General features: G+C 48.6%; 1 protein-coding gene across 17 annotated transcripts in view; it reads left to right on the forward strand.

The window, feature by feature from the left end:
• The window catches only part of SLC4A11 (solute carrier family 4 member 11), a 461,140-nt gene that overhangs the window by 366,242 nt on the left and 74,983 nt on the right, over positions 1 to 19,915 (forward strand). For 11 of the 17 annotated variants that reach the window (XM_073649316.1, XM_073649323.1, XM_073649348.1 and 8 more), the window contains exons 3-4: positions 5,866 to 6,027; positions 18,369 to 18,415. In XM_073649316.1, the coding sequence (XP_073505417.1) occupies positions 5,866 to 6,027; positions 18,369 to 18,415 (209 nt within the window). The remainder of the gene's footprint in view (positions 1 to 5,865; positions 6,028 to 18,368; positions 18,416 to 19,915) is intronic. The other 6 variants (XM_073649336.1, XM_073649377.1, XM_073649422.1 and 3 more) reach the window with 2 other exon arrangements.

A 19,915-nucleotide genomic window follows, 5' to 3' on the forward strand; every position in this document is an offset into this window, starting at 1 on the left:
TGGTGGGTGTGGCGTGTGTGTGGTATATAGTGTATGGAGGTGGGTGTGGCGTGTGTGTAGGGTATATAGTGTATGGAGGGGGTGTGTGGCGTGTGTGTAGGGTATATAGTGTATGGAGGGGGGTGTGGCGTGTGTGTGTAGGGTATATAGTGTATGGAGGGGGGTGTGGCGTGTGTGTAGGGTATATAGTGTATGGAGGGGGTGTGTGGCGTGTGTGTAGGGTATATAGTGTATGGAGGGGGGTGTGGCGTGTGTGTAGGGTATATAGTGTATGGAGGGGGGTGTGGCGTGTGTGTAGGGTATATAGTGTATGGAGGGGGGTGTGGCGTGTGTGTAGGGTATATAGTGTATGGAGGGGGGTGTGGCGTGTGTAGAGTATATAGTGTATGGAGGGGTGTGTGGCGTGCGTGTGTAGGGTATATAGTGTATGGAGGGGGTTATACCATATGTAAGGTGTATATAGTGTATGGAGGGGGGTGTGGCGTGTGTGTGGGGTATATAGTGTATGGAGGGGGGTGTGGCGTGTGTGTAGGGTATATAGTGTATGGAGGGGGGTGTGGCGTGTGTGTAAGGTGTATATAGTGTATGGAGGGGGGTTTGGCGTGTGTGTAGGGTATATAGTGTATGGAGGGGTGTGTGGCGTGTGTGTAGGGTATATAGTGTATGGAGGGGGGTGTGGCGTGTGTGTAGGGTATATAGTGTATGGAGGGGGGTGTGGCGTGTGTGTAGGGTATATAGTGTATGGAGGGGGGTGTGGCGTGTGTGTAGGGTATATAGTGTATGGAGGGGGGTGTGGCGTGTGTGTAGGGTATATAGTGTATGGAGGGGGGTGTGGCGTGTGTGTAGGGTATATAGTGTATGGAGGGGGGTGTGGCGTGTGTGTAGGGTATATAGTGTATGGAGGGGGGTGTGGCGTGTGTGTAGGGTATATAGTGTATGGAGGGGGGTGTGGCGTGTGTGTAGGGTATATAGTGTATGGAGGGGGGTGTGGCGTGTGTGTAGGGTATATAGTGTATGGAGGGGGGTGTGGCGTGTGTGTAGGGTATATAGTGTATGGAGGGGTGTGTGGCGTGTGTGTAGGGTATATAGTGTATGGAGGGGGTGTGTGGCGTGTGTGTAGGGTATATAGTGTATGGAGGGGGGTGTGGCGTGTGTGTAGGGTATATAGTGTATGGAGGGGGGGTGTGGCGTGTGTGTAGGGTATATAGTGTATGGAGGGGGGGTGTGGCGTGTGTGTAGGGTATATAGTGTATGGAGGGGGGGTGTGGCGTGTGTGTAGGGTATGTAGTGTATGGAGGGGGGGTGTGGCGTGTGTGTAGGGTATGTAGTGTATGGAGGGGGGTGTGGCGTGTGTGTAGGGTATGTAGTGTATGGAGGGGGGTGTGGCGTGTGTGTAGGGTATATAGTGTATGGAGGGGGGTGTGGCGTGCGTGTGTGTAGGGTATATAGTGTATGGAGGGGGTTATACCGTATGTAAGTTGTATATAGTGTATGGAGGGGGGTGTGGCGTGCGTGTGTGTAGGGTATATAGTGTATGGAGGGGGTTATACCGTATGTAAGGTGTATATAGTGTATGGAGGGGGGGGGTGGCGTGTGTGTAGGGCAGGGGTCCTCAATCTTTTTAAGCAGGGTGCCAGTTCACGGTCCCTCAGACCATTGGAGGGGTGGAATATAGTTTTTAAAAAAAACTATGAACAAATTCCTATGCACACTGCACATATCTTATTTTGTAGTAAAAAAAACAATACAGGAACAAATACAATATTTAAAATGAAGAACAAGTAAAGTTAAATCAACTGGTATTTCAATAGTTTGCAAAGGTCCCCAATAGGCTGGTAAATATCCCCTATAGGCAGGTAAATATCCCCTATAGGCAGGTAAATATCCCCTATAGGCAGGTAAATGTCCCCAATAGGCTGGTAAATATCCCCAATAGGCAGGTAAATGTCCCCAATAGGCAGCATAGGTTCTCAATAGGCAGGTAAATGTTCCCAATAGGCAGGTAAATGTTCCCAATAGGCAGGTAAATGTTCCCAATAGGCAGGTAAATGTCCCCAATAGGCTGGTAAATGTCCCCAATAGGCAGCATAGGTTCTCAATAGGCAGGTAAATGTTCCCAATAGGCAGGTAAATGTTCCCAATAGGCAGGTAAATGTCCCCAATAGGCTGGTAAATGTCCCCAATAGGCAGCATAGGTTCTCAATAGGCAGGTAAATGTTCCCAATAGGCAGGTAAATGTTCCCAATAGGCAGGTAAATGTCCCCAATAGGCAGGTAAATGTCCCCAATAGGCAGGTAAATGTCCCCAATAGGCAGGTAAATGTTCCCAATAGGCAGGTAAATGTTCCCAATAGGCAGGTAAATGTTCCCAATAGGCAGGTAAATATCCCCAATAGGCAGGTAAATGTCCCCAATAGGCAGGTAAATGTCCCCAATAGGCAGGTAAATGTCCCCAATAGGCAGGTAAATGTCCCCAATAGGCAGGTAAATGTCCCCAATAGGCAGGTAAATGTCCCCAATAGGCAGGTAAATGTCCCCAATAGGCAGGTAAATGTTCCCAATAGGCAGGTAAATGTTCCCAATAGGCAGGTAAATGTTCCCAATAGGCAGGTAAATGTTCCCAATAGGCAGGTAAATGTTCCCAATAGGCAGGTAAATGTTCCCAATAGGCAGGTAAATGTTCCCAATAGGCAGGTAAATGTTCCCAATAGGCAGGTAAATATCCCCAATAGGCAGCATAGGTCCCCAATAGGCAGGTAAATGTCCCCAATAGGCAGGTAAATGTCCCCAATAGGCAGGTAAATGTCCCCAATAGGCAGGTAAATGTCCCCAATAGGCAGGTAAATGTCCCCAATAGGCAGGTAAATGTCCCCAATAGGCAGGTAAATGTTCCCAATAGGCAGGTAAATGTTCCCAATAGGCAGGTAAATGTTCCCAATAGGCAGGTAAATGTTCCCAATAGGCAGGTAAATGTTCCCAATAGGCAGGTAAATGTTCCCAATAGGCAGGTAAATGTTCCCAATAGGCAGGTAAATGTTCCCAATAGGCAGGTAAATGTTCCCAATAGGCAGGTAAATGTTCCCAATAGGCAGGTAAATGTTCCCAATAGGCAGGTAAATGTTCCCAATAGGCAGGTAAATATCCCCAATAGGCAGCATAGGTCCCCAATAGGCAGCATAGGTCCCCAATAGGCAGGTAAATGTCCCCAATAGGCAGGTAAATGTCCCCAATAGGCAGGTAAATGTCCCCAATAGGCAGGTAAATATCCCCAATAGGCAGCATAGGTCCCCAATAGGCAGGTAAATGTCCCCAATAGGCAGCATAGGTCCTCAATAGGCAGGTAAATGTCCCCAATAGGCAGCATAGGTCCTCAATAGGCAGGCTGTTTCCCCCTTATTATGCCCCATGCAGGATTTACCTTTGTCCCACCATATAATGCCCCGTGCAAGATATCACTCCCCTGTCTTTATAATGCCCCATTCAGGATGTCCCTTTACCCCCCATATAATGCCCCATTCAGGATGTCACCCCCCCCCCCCCCCCGATATAATGACCCATGCTGGATGTCACCCCCCCCTATATAATGACCCATGCTGGATATCACTCCCCTGTCTTTATAATGCCCAATTTAGGATGTCACCCCCCCCATATAATGCCCCATGCTGGATGTCACCCCCCATATAATGCCCCATTCAGGATGTCACCCCCCCCCCATATAATGCCCCATGCTGGATGTCACCCCCCATATAATGCCCCATTCAGGATGTCACCCCCCCCCCATATAATGCCCCATTCAGGACAACCCCCCCCCCATATAATGCCCCATGCAGGATGTCACCCCCCCCATATAATGACCCATGCAGGATGTCACCCCCCCCCCATATAATGCCCCATGCTGGATGTCACCCCCCATATAATGCCCCATTCAGGATGTCACCCCCCCATATAATGCCCCATTCAGGACAACCCCCCCCCCATATAATGCCCCATGCAGGATGTCACCCCCCCCCATATAATGACCCATGCAGGATGTCACTCCCCCCCCATATAATGACCCATGCTGGATATCACTCCCCTGTCTTTATAATGCCCAATTTAGGATGTCACCCCCCTATATAATGCCCCATGCTGGATTACTCACCTCCCTCCTTGCCTGCTGCCGCTGCTCAGGTCCGGACTCCAGCGTTGTCGGCGTCTTCCCTCTCTGCGCTCCCTGTGACGGCACTCGGGAGGGCGCGGTGTAAAGACGTCACCGCGCCCTCTGACCTGAGACGTCACCGGGAGCGCAGAGCAGGAAGACAGCGGATCTGCGGAGGCACGGGGAGAGGTAAGTATCCGCCTGCCGGGGCCCTGAGCAAGCGGGAGGGAGCGGGCGCTGACACCGCTCTCCTCTGCCCACAGCCCGGCGGACCGGATAAAAGTCCTCCGCAGGCCGCATGTGGCCCACGGGCCGTAGTTTGAGGACCCCTGGTGTAGGTTATATAGTGTGAGATAATGACGTAATGTAACTGAGCACACCCTCTAATTAAAAATTAGTAAATTTTCTCAACCCCTTTTAAAATTACATATTCTACATTAAGCAAATCTAAAAAAAAAAAAATAAAAAAAAAGTTTTAGGACTTAATATAAATGAATTAACAAAAATTCCCCCATCACAAGGGATTCAGAAGCGGACCCGATCACAAGGCCACTGCGGGCTTATGTTCCCGTTTCCTGTGGCAGCGCATCATTCGAGTTGTATTTGAAGGGTGCTGGCTGACTAGCTCAGTTCAATAGCTAAGCCAGCCCCCTTCTCTATCGGGGTCCATAGACATAGAAAAGTGGGCTGGTCGAGTGCTCATCTTTTAGGCTCAGTACATAAATAGAGAAATGAGTATTTGGCCAGCCCCCTTCTCTATCAGAGCCAGTGCATAGGAAGACATATAAGTGCCCGGCCAGCCCCCTTCTCTCTCAGGGCAAGTGCATAGACCGAGAAATAAGCGCCCAGCTAGACCCCTTCTCTTTCAGGGCCAGTGCATAGACAGACATATAAGCAGTCGGCCAGCCCCCTTCTCTCTCAGGGCCAGTGCATAAACAGACATATAAGCAGTCGGCCAGCCCCCTTCTCTCTCAGGGCCAGTGCATAAACAGACCTATAAGCAGTCGGCCAGCCCCCTTCTCTCTCAGGGCCAGTGCATAAACAGACCTATAAGCAGTCGGCCAGCCCCCTTCTCTCTCAGGGCCAGTGCATAAACAGACCTATAAGCAGTCGGCCAGCCCCCTTCTCTCTCAGGGCCAGTGCATAAACAGACGTATAAGCAGTCGGCCAGCCCCCTTCTCTCTCAGGGCCAGTGCATAAACAGACATATAAGCAGTCGGCCAGCCCCCTTCTCTCTCAGGGCCAGTGCATAAACAGACCTATAAGCAGTCGGCCAGCCCCCTTCTCTCTCAGGGCCAGTGCATAAACAGACATATAAGCAGTCGGCCAGCCCCCTTCTCTCTCAGGGCCAGTGCATAAACAGACATATAAGCAGTCGGCCAGCCCCCTTCTCAGGGCCAGTGCATAGACAGACCTATAAGCAGTCGGCCTGCCCCCTTCTCAGTGCCAGTACAGAGAAGAGAGCAGGCCTCTGTCACTGATGAGGAGCTCACAGTAGATTCCCTGTGCTGGAGCACAGCTGGCGATGTTGCTGCTGTTCCCCAGGGCTGGTGCTGATCTCCTGATCGGGGCACTTTTGTTATTTTTCCCCTCTGGTCGGCCAGCCCCCTTTATCTTATAGCTCTCCTAATCTGACATGTCCTGATGTTTAGTATTCAGTAAAGCTGCCGTCCCTCACGTTCCTGATGCTCCTCCAGGATTTCTCATCTCTTTCTCTTGTGTCTGTAGCAGGTTACCATAAGTGCGAAACGGATGACAACTGCGAAAACAAAGAGGAAGAAGGTGGAGGAGGAGAGGAGCTGTTCGATACGGTCCATTCCTCCATTGTGTCTGGAGAGAGTATCCGCTTTTTTGTAAATGTTAATCTAGAAGGACGACAGAATCCTACAGGTGGGTGCTGGTCTTAGCTGCTGTGCAAAAATGAGGGGGATTGCTTAGTGTAACCCCAATTATACTAGTTTGGTACCCAAATCAATTGCTTTTGTGACCTTTCCTGTTCTCCTGTCTGTATGTAACACCTGTTAAGAAGCTGCAGCAAGTAGGACATTTATAGAGCTGTAATGAGCAGTGTATCTGTGAATCCAGCACTGTGAGATGCATATGTTCTAATGCCGTATGGAGGATGTTAGACAACAGTACTGAGCAGTGTAGCTGTGAATCCATGATTTGTGAGATAAAACCTGTACTAGAAATCTGCTGCATGGAGGATATTAAACAGCCGTGGTACTGAGCAGTGTAGCTGTGAATCTAGCACTGTGAGGTAGCTATGTTCTAAAATGAGGCCGTATGGAGGATGTTAGACAACAGTACTTAGCAGTGTAGCTGCAAATCCATGATTTGTGTGGGATAAAACATGCACTAAAAATCTGCATGGAGGATATGAAACAGCAGTACTGAGTAGTGTAGCAGTGAATACATAATATAACATGTACTAGAAATCTGCATGGAGGATATGAAACTGCAGTACTGTGCAGTGTAGCTGTGAATACATAATATAACATGTACTAGAAATCTGCAGAATGGAGGATATGAAACTGCAGTACTGAGTAGTGTAGCTGTGAATACATAATATAACATGTACTAGAAATCTGCATGGAGGATATGAAACTGCAGTACTGTGCAGTGTAGCTGTGAATTCATAATATAACATGCACTAGAAATCTGCATGGAGGATATGAAACAGCAGTACTGTGCAGTGTAGCTGTGAATACATAATATAACATGTACTAGAAATCTGCATGGAGGATATGAAACTGCAGTACTGAGTAGTGTAGCTGTGAATTCATAATATAACATGTACTAGAAATCTGCATGGAGGATATGAAACTGCAGTACTGTGCAGTGTAGCTGTGAATTCATAATATAACATGCACTAGAAATCTGCATGGAGGATATGAAACTGCAGTACTGTGCAGTGTAGCTGTGAATACATAATATAACATGTACTAGAAATCTGCAGAATGGAGGATATGAAACTGCAGTACTGAGTAGTGTAGCTGTGAATACATAATATAACATGCACTAGAAATCTGCATGGAGGATATGAAACTGCAGTACTGTGCAGTGTAGCTGTGAATTCATAATATAACATGCACTAGAAATCTGCATGGAGGATATGAAACTGCAGTACTGAGTAGTGTAGCTGTGAATTCATAATATAACATGCACTAGAAATCTGCATGGAGGATATGAAACTGCAGTACTGAGTAGTGTAGCTGTGAATACATAATATAACATGCACTAGAAATCTGCATGGAGGATATGAAACTGCAGTACTGTGCAGTGTAGCTGTGAATTCATAATATAACATGTACTAGAAATCTGCATGGAGGATATGAAACAGCAGTACTGTGCAGTGTAGCTGTGAATTCATAATATAACATGCACTAGAAATCTGCATGGAGGATATGAAACGGCAGTACTGTGCAGTGTAGCTGTGAATTCATAATATAACATGCACTAGAAATCTGCATGAAGGATATTGAACAGCAGTACTGTGCAGTGTAGCTGTGAATTCATAATATAACATGTACTAGAAATCTGCATGGAGGATATGAAACTGCAGTACTGTGCAGTGTAGCTGTGAATACATAATATAACATGTACTAGAAATCTGCAGAATGGAGGATATGAAACTGCAGTACTGTGCAGTGTAGCTGTGAATTCATAATATAACATGCACTAGAAATCTGCATGGAGGATATGAAACTGCAGTACTGTGCAGTGTAGCTGTGAATACATAATATAACATGCACTAGAAATCTGCATGGAGGATATGAAACTGCAGTACTGTGCAGTGTAGCTGTGAATTCATAATATAACATGTACTAGAAATCTGCATGGAGGATATGAAACAGCAGTACTGTGCAGTGTAGCTGTGAATTCATAATATAACATGTACTAGAAATCTGCATGGAGGATATGAAACAGCAGTACTGTGCAGTGTAGCTGTGAATTCATAATATAACATGTACTAGAAATCTGCTGCATGGAGGATATGAAACTGCAGTACTGTGCAGTGTAGCTGTGAATTCATAATATAACATGTACTAGAAATCTGCATGGAGGATATGAAACTGCAGTACTGTGCAGTGTAGCTGTGAATACATAATATAACATGTACTAGAAATCTGCATGGAGGATATGAAACTGCAGTACTGAGTAGTGTAGCTGTGAATTCATAATATAACATGTACTAGAAATCTGCTGCATGGAGGATATGAAACTGCAGTACTGAGTAGTGTAGCTGTGAATTCATAATATAACGCACTAGAAATCTGCTGCATGGAGGATATGAAACTGCAGTACTGTGCAGTGTAGCTGTGAATACATAATATAACATGTACTAGAAATCTGCTGCATGGAGGATATGAAACTGCAGTACTGTGCAGTGTAGCTGTGAATTCATAATATAACATGCACTAGAAATCTGCATGAAGGATATTGAACAGCAGTACTGTGCAGTGTAGCTGTGAATTCATAATATAACATGCACTAGAAATCTGCATGGAGGATATGAAACTGCAGCACTGTGCAGTGTAGCTGTGAATTCATAATATAACATGTACTAGAAATCTGCATGGAGGATATGAAACAGCAGTACTGTGCAGTGTAGCTGTGAATACATAATATAACATGTACTAGAAATCTGCATGGAGGATATGAAACTGCAGTACTGAGTAGTGTAGCTGTGAATTCATAATATAACATGTACTAGAAATCTGCTGCATGGAGGATATGAAACTGCAGTACTGTGCAGTGTAGCTGTGAATACAGGGCTGAAATGAAATAAAACAAGTACTAGAAATCTGCAGAATGGAAGGCATTATAAAGCAGTACTTGGTAATGTACCTGTGAATCCTGCTCTAGGTTAGAATAAAACACTCTGAGCGCTTAAAAACACCCCTAAGAGGTGCACAGTTCCTGCCTGTAAGCGTGCTCAACCTGCACTATGGATTCAATAGAAAACAAGGGCTATGAAGAAAGAGAAACACTTAAGGTTTAGTTACGGCTAAAATCCGTTCTGCTACTATAGGAACAACAGGTGGGCATTAAGTAATCTATTCATGTGTCCCTACCTAAGTTTGCCCTATCATATACAGGCTGTCCCTAAACTACATATTGGGACTAAGTCCCTGACGCGCTTTTGGCTGATACATGTCGGCACAAACTAATTATTTCCTGCCCCTACAGATTGGGATTATTTGATCACCTTTTGTGAGATTACCTATTAATTTCTATGGTCCACAAAAGTGCTGTTTTTAATAACCATAACAAAATTACCTTCCATGTAATATCAATTGTAATATTTCGGAGTGAATGACGAGTTCAGGAGAAGTGGCTCCTAAGTGGAGAAAGAAGCAGATTTCTCTGAGAGATATTACAAAGTTATTGAATTACGCAAAGTTCTTTTGTGCCGTCAGCGGTCTTGTCAGTCCCTGGTGTTACATGTTGCGGTGCCGAGGCAGTGATATTCTGCAGATATGGCGGCGTTATATAACCACAGCATTGTCCCTGCAGGCTGGTGGTAATTATCACACAGGGGCCGGCCATTATTTCCTATTACCCAGAGACTCTGCAGCCATAGTTCTTGGTATTACATAAGCTCCTATTGTTGGGAGGGGGCTGCGCCTCCATAACTTCGTGGGGGAGGGGGAGCTGCTGCTGTATCAGAGGGAGAGGGGGTCACCGAGAAATGAAGCCAAATCTAATACCAAATCCAAGTGCTTTATGCCTTTGTGCATTAGATGTCACCTCTCCGGGAACCAGCGAGACCCGGCCCCCGCATAATGTCCGCAGGTTGTGCTGGATATATAACAGCAGGAGGGAAACTGGGGACGTCGGGGCCAGATCACACAGAAAAGCACAGAGCGTGTCCCCGTGTACCAGAAAAGAGAGCGGTTCACTAATAATTCACAATCCGAAAGTACAGAGTATGCCTGCACCAGGAATAATAACAAATCATTACTTTACTGATCCTGAGTATTCTCCTCCAGAGCTGCACTCACTATTCTGCTGGTGCAGTCACTGTGTACATACATTACATTACATTACTGATCTGGTACTGATCCTGAGTTCCATCCTGTATTATATTCCAGAGCTGCACTCACTATTCTACTGGTGCAGTCACTGTGTATATACATTACATTACTGATCCTGTACTGATCCTGAGTTACATCCTGTATTATACTCCAGAGCTGCACTCACTATTCTGCTGGTGCAGTCACTGTGTACATACATTACATTACTGATCCTGAGTTACATCCTGTATAATACTCCAGAGCTGCACTCACTATTATGCTGGAGCAGTCACTGTGTACATACATTACATTACTGATCCTGAGTTACATCCTGCATTATACTCCAGAGCTGCATTCACTATTCTGCTGGTGCAGTCACTGTGTACATACATTACATTACTGATCCTGAGTTACCTCCTGTATTATACTCCAGAGCTGCACTCACTATTCTACTGGTGCAGTCACTGTGTACATACGTTACATTACTGATCCTGAGTTACATCCTGTATAATACTCCAGAGCTGCACTCACTATTCTGCTGGTGCAGTCACTGTGTACATACATTACATTACTGATCCTGTACTGATCCTGAGTTACCTCCTATATTATACTCCAGAGCTGCACTCACTATTCTGCTGGTGCAGTCACTGTGCACATACATTACATTACTGATCCTGAGTTACATCCTGCATTATACTCCAGAGCTGCACTCACTATTCTGCTGGTGCAGTCACTGTGTACGTACATTACATTACTGATCCTGTACCGATCCTGAGTTACATCCTGTATTATACTCCAGAGCTGCACTCACTATTCTGCTGGTGCAGTCACTGTGTACATACATTACATTACTGATCCTGAGTTACATCCTATGAGGAACGGTTGCAGGATTTGGGAATGTTTAGCTTGCAAAAAAGAAGACTGAGAGGAGACTTAATAGCTGTCTACAAATATGTCAAGGGCTGTCACATTGTAGAAGGATCATCTTTATTCTCATTTGCACAAGGAAAGACTAGAAACAATGGGATGAAACTAAATGGGAGGAGACACAGATTAGATATTAGAAAAAACTTTTTGACAGTTAGGGTGATTAATGAGTGGAACAGGCTGCCACGAGAGGTGGTGAGTTCCCCTTCAATGGACGTCTTCAAACAGAGGCTGGACAGACATCTGTCTGAGATGATCTAGTGAATCCTGCTTTGAGCAGGGGGTTGGACCAGATGACCCAGGAGGTCCCTTCCAACTCTACCATTCTATGATTCTATGATTATACTCCAGAGCTGCACTCACTATTCTGCTGGTGCAGTCACTGTGTACATACGTTACATTACTGATCCTGTACTGATCCGGAGTTACATCCTGTATTATACTACAGAGCTGCACTCACTATTCTGCTGGTGCAGTCACTGTGTACATACATTACATTACTGATCCTGTACTGATCCTGAGTTACCCCCAGTATTATACTCCAGAGCTGCACTCACTATTCTGCTGGTGCAGTCACTGTGTACATACATTACTGATCCTGAGTTACATCCTGTATTATACTCCAGAGCTGCACTCACCATTCTGCTGGTGCAGTCACTGTGTACATACATTACATTACTGATCCTGAGTTACATCCTGTATTATACTCCAGAGCTGCGCTCACTATTCTGCTGGTGCAGTCGCTGTACACTATTAGTCCTGCACATTGGCGGTGGTACTGCTGGTTCCCCTGTGCCACCATTCCAGCGCTCTGCACACTGGCTCCTCGGCGGTGCCATCTTGCAGACGCTCCCTGCTGGCTTTTCTCGTGTTTCCCTCTGGCACTCCTCGCTGGTATAAATAATGCAGTATTTCTCTGGAGTCGGTGGCGGTGCCAGGTGGAGGCGCACACTGGCACAGATAGCTGATAGTATGAGGCAGAGGCGGGCGGCTAATCAGATCTCGCTCCCCGTGTGCTGGGGCTGAGGGTGAATGCTGCCTGATGGCGCAGCTCATTAGTCCTACATGTGACTGTGGGCAGACGCGATGCTCTGCAGCTGCTGATGCTAATAAGGCTTTTTAAAGGGCCCTGATCCCAAAGTTCAGACGCATTGTTACCCGCACACAAGAGGCTGCGCTTGTCAACTGGGTGGAAGCGTTGTCCAGAGGAGCAGATGTTGGTGAACTGCCCTTGGTCAAATCGCTTTCTAGTCCCAGATCAGGATCAGGGCCAACAAATGACCCAAATCTCCTTGTCCCCTAGACCACCAGGGAATATACAACTAGCTATTCACTGCACCCCTAGACCACCAGGGAATATACAACTAGCCATTCACTGCACCCCTAGACCACCAGGGAATATACAACTAGCCATTCACTGCACCCCTCGACCACCAGGGAATATACAACTAGCCTTTCACTGCACCCCTCGACCACCAGGGAATATACAACTAGCCATTCACTGCACCCCTAGACCAGCAGGGAATATACAACTAGCCATTCACTGCACCCCTCGACCACCAGGGAATATACAACTAGCCTTTCACTGCACCCCTCGACCACCAGGGAATATACAACTAGCCTTTTACTGCACCCCACGACCACCAGGGAATATACAACTAACCTTTCACGGCACCCGTAGACCACCAGGGAATATACAACTAGCCTTTCACTGCACCCCTCGACCACCAGGGAATATACAACTAGCCTTTCACTGCACCCCTCGACCACCAGGGAATATACAACTAGCCTTTCACTGCACCCCTCGATCACCAGGGAATATGCAACTAGCCTTTCACTGCACCCCTAGACCACCAGGGAATATACAACTAGCCTTTCACGGCACCCGTAGACCACCAGGGAATATACAACTAGCCTTTCACGGCACCCCTAGACCACCAGGGAATATACAACTAGCCTTTCACGGCACCCCTAGACCACCAGGGAATATACAACTAGCCTTTCACTGCACCCCTCGATCACCAGGGAATATACAACTAGCCATTCACTGCACCCCTCGATCACCAGGGAATATACAACTAGCCTTTCACTGCACCCCTAGACCACCAGGGAATATACAACTAGCCTTTCACTGCACCCCTAGACCACCAGGGAATATACAACTAGCCTTTCACTGCACCCCTAGACCACCAGGGAATATACAACTAGCCTTTCACTGCACCCCTAGACCACCAGGGAATATACAACTAGCCTTTCACTGCACCCCTCGACCACCAGGGAATATACAACTAGCCATTCACTGCACCCCTCGACCACCAGGGAATATACAACTAGCCTTTCACTGCACCCCTCGACCACCAGGGAATATACAACTAGCCTTTCACTGCACCCCTCGACCACCAGGGAATATACAACTAGCCATTCACTGCACCCCTCGACCACCAGGGAATATACAACTAGCCTTTCACTGCACCCCTAGAACATCAAAGAATTTACAGCTGCCCCTCACTGCTGTAGACCACCAGGGAACTTGCAGCTAATTCTTTCACTTTCACGCCCAAGATCACCAGGGAACTTTTAAAATTAACCCCCCCCCCTCCCATCCTCCCACACACTCCTCTCCCTGGACCACCAGGGATTTTCATAGGTACAGACACACATGAGGGCTGGAGCGTCTGACTCCCGGGGGCACCTTGTGCCGCGGCCGGCGGTGTGGAGCGCAGCACACACAATAGTGCCGCTTCCTCACAGTAATGCCGCCCTTGTTGATGACCCGGCTACACAATGCCCGGGCGGCCTCACCCCCCGTAACTTCTGCTCGGGGCTTTGAAGCTGTACGAGGGTCTCAGTATGGCTTCCTGTGCTGATAGCGGTGGTGGCGACCCTTCCAGCTCTCCTATTAATGCCGCTCTGCAGTGCAAGTCCTGAGATAGAGGTGACAGAGGAGAACCCCGGGGGGCAGCTCACGACCTTATATATTACTCGTCTGTTTCGGGGAAAGCTGGGTGGTGACCCCCCGGGGAGAGCGTTATTTTCCAGTTACTTAGACATAGTCATGTATCCAGCTCTGTATAGGTATTTGTGCACTATATGGCCATACACCATGTGGGGGTGTAACAGAAGTTCCCGCCGAGGGCATCTTGCAGTAATGGTGGGCCAGTGTATAGCGGCATACATGTGACCTGCGCATTTTATGGCGGGCGCAGACTTTGTGGGGCTGATGGTGTCAGGATGTGTCTGGTGTTGGTGCCCGGCCTGGCACCGCCATATATTAGCAGATGGGGCAGCTGTGCCAGCGCCAAGTCCTGCACCCGCCTGTGTGGGCGAGAATGATCACCGTCCCAGAGATCACAGCCCTGCAGCCGCTGCTATGTATTCCCACCTGCAGGAGGAGTGTGACCAATACAAGGCCCATTACTGAGCGCGGGGGAGCGGGCGCCGGGGTCACGGGGAAGTCACCCCAATTATCTTTACAGGGCGTTCAGTTCTATGGTTTCATGGGGATTGTTTGATTTGTGACCTGTGGAAGACGACACTTTACATCAGTGTGTGATTATTACTGTCCAGGGTGCATCAGATGTATGTCATCATAAGGGTCCATTCCCTGTGTTATATAGACACAGCACATGGAATATTACATACCCCAGAGCAGCACTCGCTATTCTGCTGGTGCAGTCACTGTGTACATACATTACATTACTGATCCTGAGTTACATCCTGTATTATACTCCAGAGCTGCACTCACTATTCTGCTGGTGCAGTCACTGTGTACATACATTGCATTACTGATCCTGAGTTACATCCTGTATTATACTCCAGAGCTGCACTCATTATTCTGCTGGTGCAGTCACTGTGGACATACATTACATTACTGATCCTGAGTTACACCCTGTATTATACCCCAGAGCTGCACTCACTATTCTGCTGGCGCAGTCACTGTGTACATACTTTACATTACTGATCCTGTACTGATCCTGAGTTAAATCCTGAATTATATTCCAGAGCTGCACTCACTATTCTGCTGGTGCAGTCACTGTGTACATACATTACATTACTGATCCTGTACTGATCCTGAGTTACATCCTGTATTATACCCCAGAGCTGCACTCACTATTCTGCTGGTGCAGTCACTTTGTACATGCATTACATTACTGATCCTGTACTGATCCTGAGTTACATCCTGTATTATACCCCAGAGCTGCGCTCACTATTCTGCTGGTGCAGTCACTGTGTACATACATTACATTACTGATCCTGAGTTACATCCTGTATTATACTCCAGAGCTGCACTCACTATTCTGCTGGTGCAGTCACTGTGTACATACATTATATTACTGATCCTGAGTTACATTCTGCATTATACTTCAGAGCTGCACTCACTATTCTGCTGGTGCAGTCACTGTGTACATACATTATATTACTGATCCTGAGTTACATTCTGCATTATACTTCAGAGCTGCACTCACTATTCTGCTGGTGCAGTCACTGTGTACATACATTATATTACTGATCCTGAGTTACATTCTGCATTATACTTCAGAGCTGCACTCACTATTCTGCTGGTGCAGTCACTGTGTACATACATTATATTACTGATCCTGAGTTACATTCTGCATTATACTTCAGAGCTGCACTCACTATTCTGCTGGTGCAGTCACTGTGTACATACATTACATTACTGATCCTGAGTTATATCCTGTATTATACCCCAGAGCTGCACTCACTATTCTGCTGGTGCAGTCACTGTGTAAATACATTACATTACTGATCCTGTACTGATCCTGAGTTACATCCTGTATTATACTCCAGAGCTGCACTCACTATTCTGCTGGTGCAGTCAGTGTGTACATACATTACATTACTGATCCTGTACTGATCCTGAGTTACATCCTGTATTATACTCCAGAGCTGCACTCACTATTCTGCTGGTGCAGTCAGTGTGTACATACATTACATTACTGATCCTGTACTGATCCTGAGTTACATCCTGTATTATACTCCAGAGCTGCACTCACTATTCTGCTGGTGCAGTCACTGTGCACATACATTACATTACTGATCCTGAGTTACATCGTGTATTATACTCCAGAGCTGCACTCACTATTCTGCTGGTGTAGTCACTGTGTAAATACATTACATTACTGATCCTGTACTGATCCTGAGTTTCATCCTGTATTATACTCCACTGGGGCTGTGTGCTGTGCAGGGTGGTGGGGCTGTGTGCTGTGCAGGGTGGTGGGGCTGTGTGCTGTGCAGGGTGGTGGGGCTGTGTGCTGTGCAGGGTGGTGGGGCTGTGTGCTGTGCAGGGTGGTGGGGCTGTGTGCTGTGCAGGGTGGTGGGGCTGTGTGCTGTGCAGGGTGGTGGGGCTGTGTGCTGTGCAGGGTGGTGGGGCTGTGTGCTGTGCAGGGTGGTGGGGCTGTGTGCTGTGCAGGGTGGTGGGGCTGTGTGCTGTGCAGGGTGGTGGGGCTGTGTGCTGTGCAGGGTGGTGGGGCTGTGTGCTGTGCAGGGTGGTGGGGCTGTGTGCTGTGCAGGGTGGTGGGGCTGTGTGCTGTGCAGGGTGGTGGGGCTGTGTGCTGTGCAGGGTGGTGGGGCTGTGTGCGGTGCAGGGTGGTGGGGCTGTGTGCGGTGCAGGGTGGTGGGGCTGTGTGCGGTGCAGGGTGGTGGGGCTGTGTGCGGTGCAGGGTGGTGGGGCTGTGTGCGGTGCAGGGTGGTGGGGCTGTGTGCGGTGCAGGGTGGTGGGGCTGTGTGCGGTGCAGGGTGGTGGGGCTGTGTGCTGTGCAGGGTGGTGGGGCTGTGTGCTGTGCAGGGTGGTGGGGCTGTGTGCTGTGCAGGGTGGTGGGGCTGTGTGCGGTGCAGGGTGGTGGGGCTGTGTGCGGTGCAGGGTGGTGGAGCTGTGTGCTGTGCAGGGTGGTGGAGCTGTGTGCTGTGCAGGGTGGTGGGGCTGTGTGCTGTGCAGGGTGGTGGGGCTGTGTGCTGTGCAGGGTGGTGGGGCTGTGTGCTGTGCAGGGTGGTGGGGCTGTGTGCTGTGCAGGGTGGTGGGGCTGTGTGCTGTGCAGGGTGGTGGGGCTGTGTGCTGTGCAGGGTGGTGGGGCTGTGTGCTGTGCAGGGTGGTGGGGCTGTGTGGTGTGCAGGGTGGTGGGGCTGTGTGCTGTGCAGGGTGGTGGGGCTGTGTGGTGTGCAGGGTGGTGGGGCTGTGTGGTGTGCAGGGTGGTGGGGCTGTGTGGTGTGCAGGGTGGTGGGGCTGTGTGGTGTGCAGGGTGGTGGGGCTGTGTGGTGTGCAGGGTGGTGGGGCTGTGTGGTGTGCAGGGTGGTGGGGCTGTGTGGTGTGCAGGGTGGTGGGGCTGTGTGGTGTGCAGGGTGGTGGGGCTGTGTGGTGTGCAGGGTGGTGGGGCTGTGTGGTGTGCAGGGTGGTGGGGCTGTGTGGTGTGCAGGGTGGTGGGGCTGTGTGGTGTGCAGGGTGGTGGGGCTGTGTGGTGTGCAGGGTGGTGGGGCTGTGTGCTGTGCAGGGTGGTGGGGCTGTGTGCTGTGCAGGGTGGTGGGGCTGTGTGCTGTGCAGGGTGGTGGGGCTGTGTGCTGTGCAGGGTGGTGGGGCTGTGTGCTGTGCAGGGTGGTGGGGCTGTGTGGTGTGCAGGGTGGTGGGGCTGTGTGGTGTGCAGGGTGGTGGGGCTGTGTGGTGTGCAGGGTGGTGGGGCTGTGTGGTGTGCAGGGTGGTGGGGCTGTGTGGTGTGCAGGGTGGTGGGGCTGTGTGGTGTGCAGGGTGGTGGGGCTGTGTGCTGTGCAGGGTGGTGGGGCTGTGTGCTGTGCAGGGTACCGCTACATTTAGCCCTTTGGCTGTCCCGGTCCGTTTGTCGCTCTGCTCATTTCTGCTCTTGATACTTATAGGGTGCATTATACTCCTGAGCTGCATTCATAATTCTGCAAATTTCAAAGTTTAATCCTCCCAGCATCCCTTGCTTGTTCAATCCTTTCATTATTTGCATTCTGGTCAGTGTTGTTATTCCTAATAATATCCAGATAGTTGACAGCAGAAACACCCCACAGAAAAAGCAAAGTAATGGGGTTCAATGGGAGACCTGCAGCAGCAGGCGTTTGCCCTGGCGGGCGGGCTTTTGCCCTGGTGGGCCGGTGTTTGCCCTGGCGGGCGGGCTTTTGCCCTGGCGGGCCGGTGTTTGCCCTGGCGGGCGGCCCTAGCGCTCGGCGATCATCCTCTGGCGTTCTCCTCTCCACCATTTTGATGTTGTGACTTTTGATGAACGTGACTAATTTGCCTTTATTTTTCTCCAGAAGAAGACGACTGCAATGGCTGCGTACTGCTGCACACCTCCAGAAAAGTAAGTGAACCCTTAAGTAATCCTAGCCCTCTAGTCAGTACTAATCCCTTGCTGGCACGTAAAGCTGGGCATGCACCTTACATTATTGTTCAGGGAAATCGCATTTTATGAAACGGGGGCGAAGAATTTGAGCGCCCTGTCTTTTTTTTTTTTTTTTCTTCGGGGGGCTAGGCCACCATCAGAGGAGTCTGAACACTGATAAAGGGGATATCTGGGACTTTATATTTGGTGTCTGATTAGAGGGAAGCGATCATCTGAAGATGGCCTTTTGTATAAATCAAATTTTTGCCGTCACAATCTCCAATTGCCAATTTTTGGCAATATTTTAGATTTTTCTTTTATATCACAATCTTTAAATAAAATTGGTAATCTTGCAATTTCCACACTGGCTAATGTCTCTGTTCATCGCCCCTCCCCCCAAACAAATAGATTTTTAAGAGTTTTCAGCAGGCTTCTTATCATCAGAGGCATGATTGATAACATAGGATCCACCATTCACAATTGCATAGACTGTTGCAATCCAACAAGTCCCATCTCTCGGGGAACGGTCGGGAGACTCCCCCCCAATATTCACATTAGACTTTTTAGACACATTGTATTGCTGTTGGGGTTGGTGGGGGGACGACAACGATGCTAAGCCCCTGATCCCATCGGTCAGAGTGTCCCTTTTGCCGCTTTCCGGGCTGTGTGCCCCTATAGGAGAGGAGGAGAGTCCCCTATGGCCCAGCGGGGCAGGTCCTGATCTGACAGTTCCTCCCTCCGCTGACCTAACGAAGCAGAGCCCGTGTTGTTGACTTGTTGATGTTACAGAGCCAGTCTACAATGAGGTTTTATGACTTCAGTGGTTTTGTTCTCTCTCTCGTTGCCGTCCCTCTTAGACATGATCTTCAGAATGTGGAATTCATCTTAATTAAACCCATCTCTTTGTACCGAGCAGATCGAGGCCGCACAGCCCCGCGGCTACACTCAATCCCTTGCATAAATACTGGCAACCGCCAAAAGATGCTTCTCCTTTATTAAATTATCTGGCAGTTTAGATCTCACAGCACTTCTCATTTACAAACCAGTCGGAGACCAAACAATGCCGGGCGCCGTCAGTCTGAAGCATCAAGAAGAGCAGACCAGGTCGACCATAGATACCATCAGTAGCCGGCCCTCACCTGGCATCATCGTATTTAGGGTGACTGCTCACCTCCTCCTCCCTCCGTTCAGTGACTGATAACACCTCTATATACAGTAGATAACACAGGATCCACCAATCACAATAGGTGGTGTCACAGCTCCCCTGCTCCCTCTCTCTTCACAGTGACTTTTGCACATGCTCATTAGGAGCTTCAATACAAATAGGGGCGGAGTCTGCTCATTGCTGCTAATGTTCATGAGTTTCCTGAAACCACAGGAAGTTTGAGCCTAAAAAAAGCCCCAGTGGCTGGTGTGAGGATTGCAAGATTGGCTGGGTAGAAGAGGATTGGGCATCTAGGTGATTTGGGCCGGGGTTGT

The sequence above is a fragment of the Phyllobates terribilis genome, unplaced genomic scaffold (genome assembly GCF_046119375.1).
Source record: "Phyllobates terribilis strain yellow unplaced genomic scaffold, ASM4611937v1 Scaffold_1__5_contigs__length_1240528914, whole genome shotgun sequence".
Lineage (NCBI taxonomy): Eukaryota > Metazoa > Chordata > Amphibia > Anura > Dendrobatidae > Phyllobates > Phyllobates terribilis.